The 16,156-nt window shown below is 37.5% G+C and overlaps 1 protein-coding gene across 2 annotated transcripts; it reads left to right on the top strand.

Annotated features, from left to right (window-relative positions):
* Nucleotides 1-8: 8 nt before the first annotated feature.
* LOC128238651 (exostosin-2-like) lies at nt 9-15,849 on the top strand. 2 transcript variants are annotated; one of them, XM_052954775.1, is made up of 12 exons: nt 9-139; nt 3,532-3,709; nt 4,587-4,729; nt 5,452-5,648; nt 6,465-6,671; nt 7,290-7,479; nt 7,769-7,908; nt 8,757-8,982; nt 9,298-9,481; nt 10,152-10,318; nt 13,601-13,744; nt 14,222-15,849. In XM_052954775.1, the coding sequence occupies exons 2-12, from the start codon at nt 3,541-3,543 to the stop codon at nt 14,570-14,572; spliced, it is 2,118 nt and encodes a 705-aa protein (XP_052810735.1). In that variant the 5' UTR covers nt 9-139; nt 3,532-3,540; the 3' UTR covers nt 14,573-15,849. The 2 variants fall into 2 exon arrangements, with proteins under 2 accessions (XP_052810735.1, XP_052810736.1); XM_052954776.1 differs by having other exon boundaries at nt 13-39.
* The last annotated feature ends 307 nt before the right edge of the window (nt 15,850-16,156 follow it).

Genomic DNA, 16,156 nt, shown 5'->3' with positions numbered 1-16,156 from the left:
TCGTGGGAAGCATTTAGCACGAACACCGTAAAATGGGAAGTGAGTTGTCAACAAATTAAAATGTTTCAAAAGAACAGGAAACATTAATTGTACAATCGAAATGAATAGGCAGTATTTTTCAGTGAATTTCCCATAGTCTGTAAGTGTCATATTCGATTAAATTCCATTAGTTCATCTCGCTTGAATTGTTTTGATGAAATGTTAAAAAAGGACTAAATTTTTAAGAAAAAGAAGATTTTAATCACAGAAATATTATGGTAGATGATTTTTTTGCTCTAGTTAACACATGGGGCAGGGGATCACGGGGGGGGGGGAGGGGGTGCTGTGTAGGGTTGCAGTCACAGTATGTATAACGGTATTCATCACCCAGAATATATTTATGTGAAAATAACGACTCTAATGACAAATTCCATCCAGTTAAGATCACTGTTGGGTATATATTGAACAACTTTGTCATTATTAGTCAACATCGATGGCTAATATACTATACATTCTTTTGCCCGGTGTTAAATGTTAGAGTTGTAGCGTTACAGGGATACATAAGAAATGTCAAAATAATAAAACAAGTATCTCTGATCGCTCATTATTGTATCTAGGCGCCTCCCCAATATTTCGGCTGCTGAAGAGAAAAAAAAATGTTATAAAAATATAATTTGTATACTCAAAAATCAGTTGCTGCTGCAAGCAGAAGCAGTAATGTATCATTTCTTCTTCATATTTCTATGATAAAAATGTCAGAGCCAAGTCATCCTCAAAATATAAATTTTCAAAAGCGTTTATTTTGAAAAAAAGAATCCAGAGTTACGGTCATTCAATGCTCGGTGGTTCAAATTACATTCTTGGCTGCATTATGATGAGCTATGAATATTAATATACATTCATATAAAAAAGCTGTTTCATACGATTGATGTGAGACCTGAAAATGTGTTAAAATGTGTTTTAAGCAATGTGGTTTAAAAGAATCTGCGCAACTGGAAGAGGGGTCATACCCTCCTGGACCCACCCCTGTCTCCCCACTAGTCATTCTAAAATGCAGTCCAGGCTTTTTTTTTTTAATGATGGTTAGCCTGGCTAACCATCATTAAAAAAAAATGCCTGGACGGCATTTTAGAATGACTACCTCCCCACGTACGAAATTCTTTCCTGTGCTTCTGCGTTGACAGTTGTCCTGGAAAACTTGTGTTATCATGACTCGTAACACCCAGACAGAACGAAAGTTTTAATTATTCAAACTTATATTACTATAATTATTCTTTCTCTCTGCAAACCCTAATATTACTATAATTATGTCTCCCCCTCTCTGGGGGAGACATATTGTTTTTGCCCTGTCCGTCAGTCCGGTAGTCCGTCAGTCCGTCAGTCCGTCCGTACGTCACACTTCGTTTCCGATCGATAACTGGAAAACCGCATGACCTAGGATCACCAAACTTGGTAGGGAGGTTGGTCGTGAGGTGTAGAGGATCCCTATTGTTTTTGGGGTCACTAGGTCAAAGGTCAAGGTCGCGGCGACCCCCAATATAAAAAACATTTCTGCTCAAAATCTTGAGAACGGTTTGACCTAGGTTCACCAAACTTGGTAGGGAGGTTGGTCATGAGGTGTAGAAGATCCCTATTGTTTTTGGGGTCACTAGGTCAAAGGTCAAGGTCGCGGCGACCCCCAATGTAAAAAACATTTCCGCTCAATATCTTGAGAATGGTTTGACCTAGGTTCACCAAACTTGGTAGGGAGGTTGATCATGAGGTTTAGAAAACTCCTATATTTTGGGGGGTCACAAGGTCAAAGGTCAACGTCGCTGTGACCTCTAATGTAAAAAAATATTTCCGTGCAATATCAGGAGAATGCTTTGATCTAGGTTCACCAAACTTTGAAGTGAGGTTGGTCATGATGTCTAGATGATCCCAATTGTTTTGGGGGTAACAAGGTCAATAGTCAAGGTCGTGGTGACCTTCCATGTAAAAATCATTTGCGTGTAATATCTTTATGTCTCCCCCATTTATGGGGAGACATATTGTTTTTGCCCTGTCCGTCAGTCAGTCCAGTCCATCAGTCTGTCAGTCAGTCAGTCAGTATGTCACACTTCGTTTCCGCCCAATAACTATAGAACTCTTAGACCCAGGAACTTCATACTTGGTATGCTAGTTGGTCATGACTAGTAGATGACCCCTATTGAATTTGGGGTCACTAGGTCAAAGATCAGGGTCAACGTGACCTTGAGGTGAAGAAACGGTTTCCACTCAATAACTCAAGATCCTTTGGGTCCAGGAACTTCATACTTGGTATGCTAGTTGTTCATGACTATTAGATCAAAAGGTCAAAGGTCAAGGTTACCTTCAGGTAAAAAATGTTATGTTGGCAGTGACCTTAAGCTTAAAAATGGTTTCTGCTCAATAACTAAAGAAAGCTTGTACCCAGGAACTTCATAGTTGTTCATGACTAGTAGATGACTCCTATTGATTTTGAGATCAGTAGGTCAATGGTCAAGGTCACCGTGACCTTGAGGTGAAGAAACTGTTTCCGCTCAATAACTAGAGAACGCTTGCAACCAGGAATTTCATACTTGGTATGCTAGTTGGTCATGACTAGAAGATGACCCATATTGATTTTGAGATCACTAGGTCAAAGGTCAAGGTTGCCATGACCTTGAAGTGAAGAAAAAGTTTCCGCTCAATAACTAAAGATCCTTTGGTTTCAGGAACTTCATACTTGGTAAGCTAGTTGTTCATGACTAGAAGATGACCCCTATTGATTTTCAGATCAAAAGGTCTAAGGTCAAGGTTACCTTCAGGTAAAAAATGATACGTTGGCGGTGACCTTAAGCTTAAAAATGGTTTCTGCTCAATAACTTAAGAACGCTTGTACCCAGGAACTTCATTCTTGGTACGCTAGTCGGTCATGACTAGTAGATGACCCCTATTGATTTTGAGATCAGTAGGTCAAAGGTCAAGGTTGCCATGACCTTGAGTTGAAGAAATGGTTACCGCTCAGTAACTAAAGAACACTTGCACCCAAGAACTTAATACTTGGTATGCAAGTTGGTTATGTAGATGATCCCTATTGATGTTGTGATCAGTAGGTAAAAGGTCATGGTCACGATGACTGTGAGCTGAAAAATGGTTTCCGATCAATAATTGAATAACGCTTGCGCCCAGGAAATTCATACAATGCAAACTTCGTTTACATTTTCCATGATTAATCAACAACACTTTCTACTCTTCACTATTTAATATAATCCAATAAACCAAACTTCACTGTTGGTTTGTCTCCAGTCCAAAGTTACAAATTTCATGTCCATCATTTATTTTTTCTCAGCTACGACCACACAATAGGGGAGACAAGCGCTTTTTCAAAAAAGCAATCTCTAGTTATTCTTTCTCTCTGCAAACCCTACTAGGTTTAAAACAAAGAGATTTTTGGTGGGGTTACCCGGCCCTTCCTACAAAATAAAAGCCGACCCTAGTCTGTCTGTTAAATCCCCTCAAAAAATAAGTGATTTTTGTGATTAAATTTAATGAATTTACTATTTTATTCAGAATTACAAGATGAATAAGCAACTTACTCGGAGCAGGTCCCTGTTCAAGCGTTTTTTCATATGTCTTTTTGCGGTGCTGCTGTCAGTGCTAGTAGTAGCCCTGATTGTGCTGGTTTGGCCCCAGGAAAGTCCACAGGAGGTTCATGCAGAAAAACAGCAGACCAGTAGGCTTCCCACAGGTGTGTATTTGATTTGATGTTAAATGGAATATAAGTTTACCTGCATTTCATTCATGCCACATGTTATTTATTTGAATAGTGGATGATATTGTACATCAACTATATATCCAAAACTTATGGAAAGAACAGACCACGAACCTGGGGCTGTATTCAATAAGTATCTTAGATTAAACTTAAATTTAAGATTAGAAAATAAGTGTTTTGATTAGCCAGTATATTTAGCTGACCAATAGGCTGAATGGAATCACAGGGGCATATCTAAGAACAAGGATAAGATCAATATTGAATACTGGCCCTGATCCACAGATGATAGTGCCCAGATTGGTAAAAATACAGCCAAGGTTGAAAGACAATATGGCGCAATTAAAAAATCATACATTCCACATTTGTCCACGATTCTGGGCTGTCTTGTTTTCAAATTTGTACCTTTTCAGATTAGCTTATCTTGATCATACCAGCTGATCTGGGCAATATGGCCCATGTTTGGACTATGATTTTCACTTTGGGCCATAATTTTATGGTCTTAGTCTTTTTTCTATCTATGATGTATTGTCTGCTGATCTGGACTGTATAAGTGTTTAATGAATCACACTTAAAAAATTCTCAGGTAAAATCAGTACAGGCGTCAATTTCACGAGGTCAGAAATAACTGCTGCTCAGGGGGGTTGAACCCACCATCTTTTTTTGAAAACTTTGTAATTTAGTGTGATATTAGAGTCAAACATTAAGTTACACCTTCAATCTATTAGTTATTGATACAGATAATTTTAAATTGATTAAAAAAGTATTATTTTGAAAATATACATCAATTTTGTATAATGAATCAATCATTCTCGTATGACAATACCCAGGTCACTTGATTCTGTCCATGATATAGGTCCTGCTATTGTGCTTCGTGATGACAGCCCCCTTGCAGATTCACGGGACGAGCTATGTACCTTCCACAAGTGCTTCAATGTATACGACTGTGGATACAATGACCAGACCAGGATCAGTGTGTATGTCTATCCTCTACAACAGGTAGGTGTTCAGTAGCAATTTTTACTGCAGATAATATAGACAATGCGCCTTGAAGTAATGGTAAGAATTTTTTCTGTAAAATCTTATTTCTAAATAAGATTTGGAGGCTTTTCTAATATCAGCCTGAAATGTATTTGGAAAATCTTGTCCAAAACATAAAACGATCTATAGCCCCATGGATGTGATTGACCTGGCAGCTGAAGTGCTGAAACCATTTTGGCGATGGCTTTATGTGGCACTTTAGGCCCCCAATGAAGCTCAAAAAGTCTGAACTGTAGGCATGCCGTCCTTCCCTTCTAATCACATTTTTTGGAGAATATTTGTGTATGACCGACAGTAAAAGTTTTGTCTGTTAAATTGTTTATGTGATTAAACTTTGAAAGTCATGCTTACCGGTTACTTACATTGTAATTATTATAATTTGAGTGTATACAGTTATATACTACATGGTCATCTTCTTATGAGCTTTGCCATATTATGATAAAAATATATGAAGTAAGGAAATTACAATGTAAAGTGTCCATGTATAACTTTTAAAGCCAAAAATACAACTTAGCAGTAATTCTCCTCTTTTTTATCTTTTTTTTTTCAAACAATAAGTCAAAAACACCTGAAAATTTGGTTTCATTTCAAGCACTTGGAGAAAAATGAATCCTCATCCAAAAGATTTTTATTTTATCTACATTATAAACTATGACTGTTAACTGTGATACACATTTCAGTTTGTTGATGAGACTGGTGCCGCTGTGCTGCTTCCAATCTCCAAAGAGTTTTACGAGATACTGACAGCCATCATGGACTCCCCGTTTTATACCACAGACCCTCAGAAATGCTGCCTTTACGTGCCAGCGGTGGATCTTCTCAACCAGAACAAACTACGGCTGAAAGAGACCAGCCAGGCACTAGCCTCTCTGAAATGGTAGGTATATAAGGTATGAATAGTTGATGAGTTTAAGTGCTTCACATTTGGTGTCCATTATTCTGATTGATAGTGGTTTAACTCTGTCGAATGGTTCTTTTTGCATATCCCTACCTCTTTTGTTATTGTTTTTCCTGAGAATACAACTTCTTAAATATGTTCATCCAGGACATGCACTGTTTTAAAGTGAAATGTACACAAAGACATGCTTGTGAATCTCAGAGTTTATTTCAGTACCTATGTTGGTGAAATATGTGAGTCTCAAGGAAAGCACTTACACATATTTGAAAATGAATCTTATCTGCTATCTTAATTCATCATGATGCACAGACTAGCAACTTGTACGCCAATTAGTTTATTTTCATTATTATTTATCATTTCGATGCAATCATAAAGTACATGTATTGAACAGCTACTTTTTAAGGAATGATAGAAATTATTCGTTTGTTCCATAAACTAACTTTTCACCCCTCTGATGTAAGCATGTGCTAGAAACTTAATTAAAAAAGGGATTGTTTTTATAATCATCATCGCATGATGCACTGGAAACAATACATTATTGATAATTGGATTTAAGTTGTTAATTAAACAGTATAAGGTGAAAAAACTAACACTAACAAAGCTTGTGTTAGTATTTAATTGTGTTTTTGGTGCCAGATGACACATAGGGCGTCAAAGCAATTATAGATATCTGTCCACCTGCTATGTTTCTCAGTTAAGCCTTTAAATGATTAAAGAAACTGTTTATGGCAGTACATCATTATCCTAAATAACAAAAACCTTGACAGCTAATGCAAATATTTATATATTGTTCAGGTGGGGAGACGGATCAAACCACCTGCTGTTCAACATGTTACCTGGCAGTGTACCTGAATACAACACTGTACTTGACGTAGATGTAGAGCGGGCTGTTATTGCAGGTGGGGGTTTCTCCTCATGGACATACAGACGGACGTACGATGTCGCCATCCCCGTGTATAACCCTCTTACTGCCCAAGTGAAGCTGCCAGAGAAGTCCTATCTGTAAGTCAATTAATAATTAAGTTTTGCAATGTTTCTATAATGATCAAAATTATCAATAGTACATTGCTGAACATAATGATAATGTTCCAGATTATTCATTATTTCATTGCAAGTAAATACAAGTAATCGGTATTCCATAGAGTGTTTCGGCTGGAGGTACTGTGACCCTCCTGGTCAACAAATTAAGCATCGCTAGAAATTATAGAGTCCAAGAATGTCCAAGGTTCTATGAGGCAGACATAATAAATGATGATATAATTTAAGTATTTTACGATTAACTGTAGAGTCTACTAAAAATAACTGGCCTCCACCCTAGTTTCTCTAGACCCTGCCCCTAAAATACTAGAAATAAATGTTTAAGCATCCAGCTGATTCCATTCAGTGAGGCGCTTCAAAGACTGCTGGTATCTGTACCCTGTCCTTGAAGTACTTTTTGTAATATTATACAGCTGTTATCTTCGTTTCCTATTTTAACTTCACGTCAGTGACTGCTGGTGTCTGCCCGAACTGGCCTCCATCAGAAATACTGGAACATCATGGCCTGTCTAGACTCTGTCCTTGAAATACTAGTTGTAGTATCATACAGTTAATTCCATTGTCCCCTATTTTAACTTCCAGCGAGGCGCGTCAGTGGCTGCTGGTTTCTTCACAGACGGGCCTCCACCGAGAATACCGAGACGTCTTGGCCCGGCTAGACTCTACCCTGGTTCTCACTGTTGACAAGTGTGCCAGCTCAGACGAAGGAGACTGGGACTTCTATAAGCGATGCCAGGGAGAGTACGAGTTCCAGTATCCACATATTCTACAGGTATATACCTTAGTTATTGTTGATTCTCTAAGTAAATCTCTGAAAATGAAACCATTACTCAATTGAGTTTTAAGCATTTGCTTAAACATACAATATTAATTTAGATTTAAATACATATATCTAAGTAAACTTTAAGAAAAGATGTTGACTGATTTATGTACAGAAGAAAAAGCCCAATTTTTGCTCTGAGATGTCCTGCTTGGCATACATAGGAACTTTCAAACAATTATTCAACTATTAAATGATATAACAGATAACAATGACCTTAATGTTGTTGCTGTTTTTACAGGAGGCTACATTTTGCTTGGTATTACGAGGTTCACGTCTGGGTCAGACGGCTCTTTATGATGCCATGAAGGCGGGCTGTATTCCTGTGGTTGTAGCTGACAGCTATGTCTTGCCCTTCCATGAGGTCATCGACTGGAAAAGGTAAAAACTAAAATACATTGCCTTATTCAACAATAACATTAAGCTTGTTGATCTTGAAATGAAAATATATTTTCTGCATAATACATTTACAAATTTGAAACTAAATAAACAGAAAGAACCTAGTTCTGTATGACCATGTACATTATCGATGTAAACTTGAGTTTAATAAACTGTGAAGATGAGGTTGTGAAATAGAAAAGGTATCTGCCTCACACTTATGGTGCTGGCAGGTTTTTTATGCCTTATATAGGATTTGAAGATGTTTGATAGCACAATATATTCAAAAGAAATCCCCTTTTTAAAAAAAATGCAGCGATTTTTCCACTTCTCAAAGGTGGCAGGCCCCTTCCCCTTTTTCAGAAAAAAACTTGGCCTGTGACCGATTGTTGGACGTTTTTGATTCACCCCCAAAAGGGTCACTTTGTAGATAGGACTAGTTTCTACCCAAAATATTCGATTCAGATGGTTCAATTTTAAAGCTTACAGCTTATTTCACAATCAAACTATAATAAATACACCAGCCTATCAGTACAGGTGCCCATAAAGGGAAATTAAACTGGGAGTTTACATAAATGTTTGATTATATTTTTTTTATTTATGTTGTTGAAAATAGTCCAAGGGTTCGGTAATAGTCAAACTTACAAGGAATTTCTCATGCTCTCCCAACAGCGCTATCAAGGATAACATAATTCTTGAAAAGTTTTAATATCTTTCTGAACATTTTTGGTCTAGAAGCTGCAGTGATCCAGAAATTGGAATTAAACTTGAATCTCATTTGTCCACAAACATTTGCATCCTATAAACATGATAAAATAAAATTACAATACTATTGGCTGTTTTTTTTACAGGGCTGCAGTGACAGTTCGTGAGGACGATCTAGGGGAGGTGGTGAAAATCCTCCAGGGGACAAGCCCTGCGCAGGTCCTCGAGATGAGGCGTCAAGTGGGCTTCCTGTTTGAGCATTACATGCGCACAATACGGGACATGACACTTACGACTCTCCAGATTATTAACGATCGAGTATTCTCATTTGCTAGTAAAAAGTATGAGGATTGGAATGATTTCAACAGACCTGTGAGTATTTATTTCAAAAATATGTATCAATTACCGTAGTTATGCCACTAAAGTCATGAGAGCTACAAGTGACAGTTAAACAGTAATAAGTTATGAGAAGTGGACTTCCATAGAACTGAATAGTCTGTTTGAAAAAGATATATCACTTTTCAACGCCTATTTTGTAAATATAAATTAGTTTTAAATAATAGCACTTCATTTACAAGGAAACTGACCCAAGCAGAATTCAGATATTGTCTCATAATTTGGCAAATGCTATATATTTTTTGGCCATAAAGCTCCGATGGAAACATACATTTGAACATTTATATTCAGGGCAGTTCAAGAAACCCATTGTTCCTACCATTAATGCCGCCCAGCAGTCAGGGCTTCACGGCAGTAATTCTCACGTATGACCGTCTGGAATCGCTATTCGAGGTGATTCTGCAGGTTGCCAAGGTGCCGAGTCTTGCCAAGATACTCGTTGTGTGGAATAACCAAGAAAAACCTCCGCCACAGAGTGAGTTTTGACCAACAAGTTTAAGTCACTAGTTGTTATTCACTGATATATTAAAGCATTTGGTTAATATGAGATTTGTTTTATCATCATATCCATTGATACACATTTATTACTTAGTATTACCAGAAAAAAAAACAGTGGAAATTTTATCAAAGTGGTTGCCGCCTTAAGTCTGTTAAACAATCCCAAACAAGCTGTGTAAGTGTTATATGCCCTTAAGGCTACAAAGATATGCAGCTCTTATGGTATCGGATGTACAATTAAGTTTGTGATTTTACCGAGCCATAGGTGATTATGTTAAAATTTAAATGCCTGTCAGCCAAATATAATTTTGGTACTTTTTTGTAAGGCTATTGCTTGCTGATTAATGAGATGTTTAGTAAAAATACATTATAGATGAAGTTATGATACCTGTATGATATTGCAGTGTGTATATTTTTCTTTATTTGAATTGAAGTTGGGTTTTAAATAGCCTGTTTAGCAATCTTTCAAAGATAGTACATGTATGAACTATTTTTTGGGGGGGGGGGGGTAATTTTTACATATTCTTTCACTACGCATTTAACACTTTCAAAAGGTACAACAATAATACAGAGTCACCAGCTATATACAATTGTAATTGTGCAGAAGATAAAACAAGTTATGAATTACTGAGTGTTAAATATTTCAGTGTCCGCCTGGCCGTCTGTTGGTAAACCCCTGAAGGTTGTACAGACGTCACAGAACAAACTGAGTAACCGATTCATGCCGTACGAAGAAATCGAGACAGAGTGTATCCTCGCCCTAGACGATGACATAGTCATGCTCACAGCTGATGAGCTCCAGTTTGCATTTGAGGTAAATGTTACGTTAACTCGTTTTGCATAACTGTGTATTAATTGGGGTCGAGCACATGACCAGATATTATTGGATGAAGAATTTTAGTAGGAGATTATGTTATGAGCACTTGCTGAACAATTTATAAGCAAATTAGAAAATGCTGTAACTTAAATAATAAGATTAAAAAAAATCATGATTGCTACTTCCATTAACCAGTTCATAAAAGTGATTGTATGTATATGTTTCGATTGTTGAGATGGCCTCATTTGGTGTAAAACAGACAATCACATTGATACATGTAATGATACCTGCAAAGAAGGATAATTGATGAAAATACTGCCATTCAATGATCCTTTATTATCCTTTATTAATGATTCAGACCAAACTTACAGCGGTCAAGATCAAAATCCTACTGCATCATGCATTTCATTTTTGTGATGACTCGTGCTCAATTTTTATACGCCCGAAGGGTCGTATTATGTTATGGCTTCCATCGTCTGTCCATCTGTCTGTCCGTCTGTCCGTCCGTTAGCAATTCTGTGTCCGGGCCATAACTTGGTAACTAATAAAGCGATTTTCAAATAACTTTATACAAATCATCACAACATTAAAAGGATGTGTCGCGCGCAATTTCCAGGTCCATACCTCAAAGACTAGAATCACCAGGGGGTGAGTTAGCAATACCGTGTCCGGGCCACAACTTTGTCACTAATAAAGTCATTTTCAAATAACTTTATACAAAGCATCATTACATTAAAAGGATGTGTCGCGCGCAATTTCCAGGTCCATACCTCAAAGACTAGAATCACCATGGGGGGGCGTTACAACTTTGTCACTAATAAAGTCATTTTCAAATAACTTTATACAAAGCATCATTACATTAAAAGGATGTGTCGCGCGCAATTTCCAGGTCCATACCTCAAAGACTAGAATCACCATGGGGGGCGTTAGCAATTCCGTGTCCGGGCCATAACTTGGTAACTAATAAAGCGATTTTCAAATAACTTTATACAAATCATCACAACATTAAAAGGATGTGTCGCGCGCAATTTCCAGGTCCATACCTCAAAGACTAGAATCACCAGGGGGTGAGTTAGCAATTCCGTGTCCGGGCAACAACTTTGTCACTAATAAAGTCATTTTCAAATAACTTTATACAAAGCATCATTACATAAAAAGGATGTGTCGCGCGCAATTTCCAGGTCCATACCTCAAAGACTAGAATCACCATGGGGGGGCGTTACAACTTTGTCACTAATAAAGTCATTTTCAAATAACTTTATACAAAGCATCATTACATTAAAAGGATGTGTCGCGCGCAATTTCCAGGTCCATACCTCAAAGACTAGAATCACCATGGGGAGGCGTTAGCAATTCCGTGTCCGGGCCATAACTTGGTAACTAATAAAGCGATTTTCAAATAACTTTATACAAAGCATCATTACATTAAAAGGATGTGTTGCGCGCAATTTCCAGGGCCATACCTCAAAGACTAGAATCACAATGGGGGGGGGGCGTTAGCAATTCTGTGTCCGGGCAACATATTTGTTACTAATAAAGTCATTTTCAAATAACTTTATACAAATCATCACTACAATAAAAGGATGTGTCACATGGAATTTCCAGGTCCATACCTCAAAGTCTAGAATCACCATGGGGGGGGGACGTTAGCAATTCCATGTCCAGGCCATAACTCAAAGATTAGAATCACCAATGGGGGGCGTTAGCAATTCTGTGTCCGGGCCACATCTTTGTTACTCGTCCGTTAGCAATTCCGTGTCCGGGCCATAACTTGGTAACTGATAAAGCGATTTTCAAATAACTTTATACAAATCATCACTACATTAAAAGGATGTGTCGCGCGCAATTTCCAGGTCCATACCTCAAAGACTAGAATCACCATGGGGGGGCTTTTGCAATTCTGTTTCCGGGCCACATCTTTGTTACTCGTCCGTTAGCAATTCCGTGTCCGGGCCATAACTTAGTAACTAATAAAGCGATTTTCAAATAACTTTATACAAATCATCACTACATTAAAAGGATGTGTCGCGCGCAATTTCCAGGTCCATACCTCAAAGACTACAATCACAATGGGGGGGCGTTAGCAATTCTGTGTCCGGGCCACATCTTTGTTACTAATAAAGTCATTTTCAAATAACTATATACAAATCATCACTACATTAAAAGGATGTGTCACATGGAATTTCCAGGTCCATACCTCAAAGTCTAGAATCACCATGGGGGGGGGACGTTAGCAATTCCATGTCCAGGCCATAACTCAAAGATTAGAATCACCAATGGGGGGCGTTAGCAATTCTGTGTCCGGGCCACATCTTTGTTACTCGTCCGTTAGCAATTCCGTGTCCGGGCCATAACTTGGTAACTAATAAAGCGATTTTCAAATAACTTTATACAAATCATCACTACATTAAAAGGATGTGTCGCGCGCAATTTCCAGGTCCATACCTCAAAGACTAGAATCACCATGGGGGGGCGTTAGCAATTCTGTTTCCGGGCCACATCTTTGTTACTCGTCCGTTAGCAGTTCCGTGTCCGGGCCATAACTTAGTAACTAATAAAGCGATTTTCAAATAACTTGACACAAATCATCACTACATTAAAAGGATGTGTCGCGCGCAATTTCCAGGTCCATACCTCAAAGACTAGAATCACAATGGGGGGGCGTTAGCAATTCTGTGTCCGGGCCACATCTTTGTTACTAATAAAGTCATTTTCAAATAACTTTATACAAATCATCACTACATTAAAAGGATGTGTCACATGGAATTTCCAGGTCCATACCTCAAAGTCTAGAATCACCATGGGGGGGACGTTAGCAATTCCATGTCCAGGCCATAACTCAAAGACTAGAATCACCATGGGGGGGCGTTAGCAATTCTGTGTCCGGGCCACATCTTTGTAACCCGTCCGTTAGCAATTCCGTGTCCGGGCCATAACTTGGTAACTAATAAAGCGATTTTCAAATAACTTTATACAAATCATCACTACATTAAAAGGATGTGTCGCGCGCAATTTCCAGGTCCATACCTCAAAGACTAGAATCACCATGGGGGGCTTTTGCAATTCTGTGTCCGGGCCACATCTTTGTTACTCGTCCGTTAGCAATTCCGTGTCCGGGCCATAACTTGGTAACTAATAAAGCGATTTTCAAATAACTTTTTACAAATCATCACTACATTAAAAGGACCTCAAGCCGAATCTTCTTCGGGCGTATAATGCTCTGTTTCACGGTGCTCTTGTTAAATTTGACACTATCAGTGTATGATTGGTTCTGTGCAGGTATGGCGTGAGTTCCCTGACCGACTTGTCGGGTTTCCATCTCGGGTCCAGCTGTGGGACAACACAACGGGCAAGTGGCGGTATGAATCCGAGTGGACCAATGCCATATCCATGGTTCTCACTGGAGCTGCCTTCTATCACAAGGTGAGTAAGATTAATGTGGGGTTACATTTGCATATATATTTAATATTTATACAAAATCTTCTGTAAAATGAAGCCCCAAACTAGAAATAATAAAAGAATGCATTTCTCTTTTAAAAACGTTGTCTTCAACAGAACAATTTTATTCTTACATTGTTAATATTTCTTCAGTAGTGATGTACTATTAATTTGGTTTAACTAATTTATTTTTGGTTGTGTTGAAAGCTGAAAGCTTATAAGATCACTCTCAAGTCTGTTTCTTGGGCAGAAACAAGTACTGTGTCTTTTTTGAGAGGTCATGAGAAAGTACCCCTGGTGGGGATTGAACCCACAACTTTTTGGCTGAGAGGCAGACACCTATTCCACTAGACCACTCTCACCCTCTACGACCTTATTAACTGTAGGGATATCGCCATGAACTTTTTCTGTTCAATATAAAATATACATGTAATCTATTGTCTGTATTCCCCTGTGTTACAGTACTTCAGCTACCTGTATACCCACAACATGCCGGGCAACATTAAGGCCTGGGTGGACGACCACATGAACTGTGAAGATATCGCCATGAATTTCCTGATCTCTAACATTACTGGGAAAGCCCCCATCAAGGTCACGCCACGGAAGAAGTTTAAGTGTCCGGAATGCACAAATACCGAAATGTTGTCAGCAGATATCACACACATGGTCGAGAGGTCAGAGTGTATTAATAAGTTCACAGACGTTTACCAGGCCATGCCACTTAAGACAGTCGAGTTCCGGGCTGATCCAGTATTATACAAGGACAATTACCCGCCAGAGTTGAAAAAGTTCAATGACATTGGAAGTTTGTGAGATTAGGAACCTCTCATCTTTAAGGTGCCATTCGGTTTAAATTTCATTGTGAATGTAAATAGTGTTTGCTGCTTTTATCTGATACAACTGCATTTAAGAGATCTGTGATAATGTATTTTAATACACATGTAATTTAACATATAGCTTGTTAACCTTACAACAGACAATAAATTCAAATAAAAATTGTTAACCTTACAACAGACAATAAATTCAGATAAAAAATTGTTAACCTTACAATAGACATAAAATTGTTAACCTTACAATAGACAATAAATTCAGATAAAAAATTGTTAACCTTACAATAGACAAAAAAAATCAGATAAAAAATTGTTAACCTTCCAATAGACCATAAATTCAGATAAAAAAAATTGTTAACCTTACAACAGACAATAAATTTAAGTAAAAAAAGATAAGAAAAGATAGCAAAACATGTTGTTTTTAAGGCAGTATTATGATAGTTTCAATTGCAACATGTATTGTTGGTAAATTCAATTGTTTTCGGTCGAATATAAAGGGGATGATAAAAGATCAAGAACATTTAGTGCTAGTATAAGGGATTCAGACGCATGACTCGGATAAGGGTCTAAGACCCCTGTTAAAAATGTTTTGCAAGCCTTTTATATCAATGTATCTCTTACTATTTAGAATTCAAAGACCATTTTCACCATTACATATTTTTTACAGCTGTATAAATGCCAGAAATTGGGAGCTCTCGATCCTGATCCAGAATTAATCCTGGAGCCAATTTCTCAAAGAAGTTTAAGCAGCTTAAGTCTCCTATTTCATTTAGTCGAATTACTTACTTATAAGTTCATTTTACAAAATAAAAAAGGTTTATCATATAGTAATTATCATAATAATAATATCCTATAAAAGTCTTAAAACTTGTCAATATAAAAATATCACACATATTATACCTAAACAAAAATAGCATACTTTACATATAATCCTGTTATAAGGGATTTAAACTTGTTCAAGAAATTGGGTCCTCAATTTTATCATCCCTGATATTATACTACCAAGATATACTGTGTTACATGTATTATGTACATTTTGACTTCTTGTGTGGTCAGCATTCATTTATCATTTACATATGGGCATAGCTCTCCATTTTTATATATCTGTATTTATTGCTGTTGCTGCAGGCTTGTGATAAATGTATCCTTTATCATATTTTTTGCTTTAATATAACATTATACATTCTGAATGTTTATGAAACTATCTGGAATGAATGCATTTATATATTTGTATTTGTAATAAAGATATTTTACAAAGAATTTCTCAAAGAACCGGGAATTTCTGCATCTGCATTAAATTCCTTGTTTGTATCCAACATACGGTGGGTGACACGGTGAAGAATATTGATGAAACTTGTCAAATGTTCTATGTACAGTAAAACTGCGATCGCTCAAGGACCGAGCCAAAACCTCGAGGGAACTGATGTTTCGAACGACCCGAATTTCAATTTTACAGTCTGTTATGAAATATCTTCCAGTGTGTTTTTTTAAGTTTGAAGTCGTCAAATCAACTGTTTACCACGACACCGATTATGTGTTGCGTTGTGGAAATCCCTCATATGTTCAA

Source organism: Mya arenaria, chromosome 6, assembly GCF_026914265.1.
Source record: "Mya arenaria isolate MELC-2E11 chromosome 6, ASM2691426v1".
In the NCBI taxonomy this organism is placed as follows: Eukaryota; Metazoa; Mollusca; class Bivalvia; order Myida; family Myidae; genus Mya; species Mya arenaria.
The sequence above is the reverse complement of the archived record's forward strand: the minus strand, read 5'-3'. Positions and strand labels throughout refer to the sequence as shown.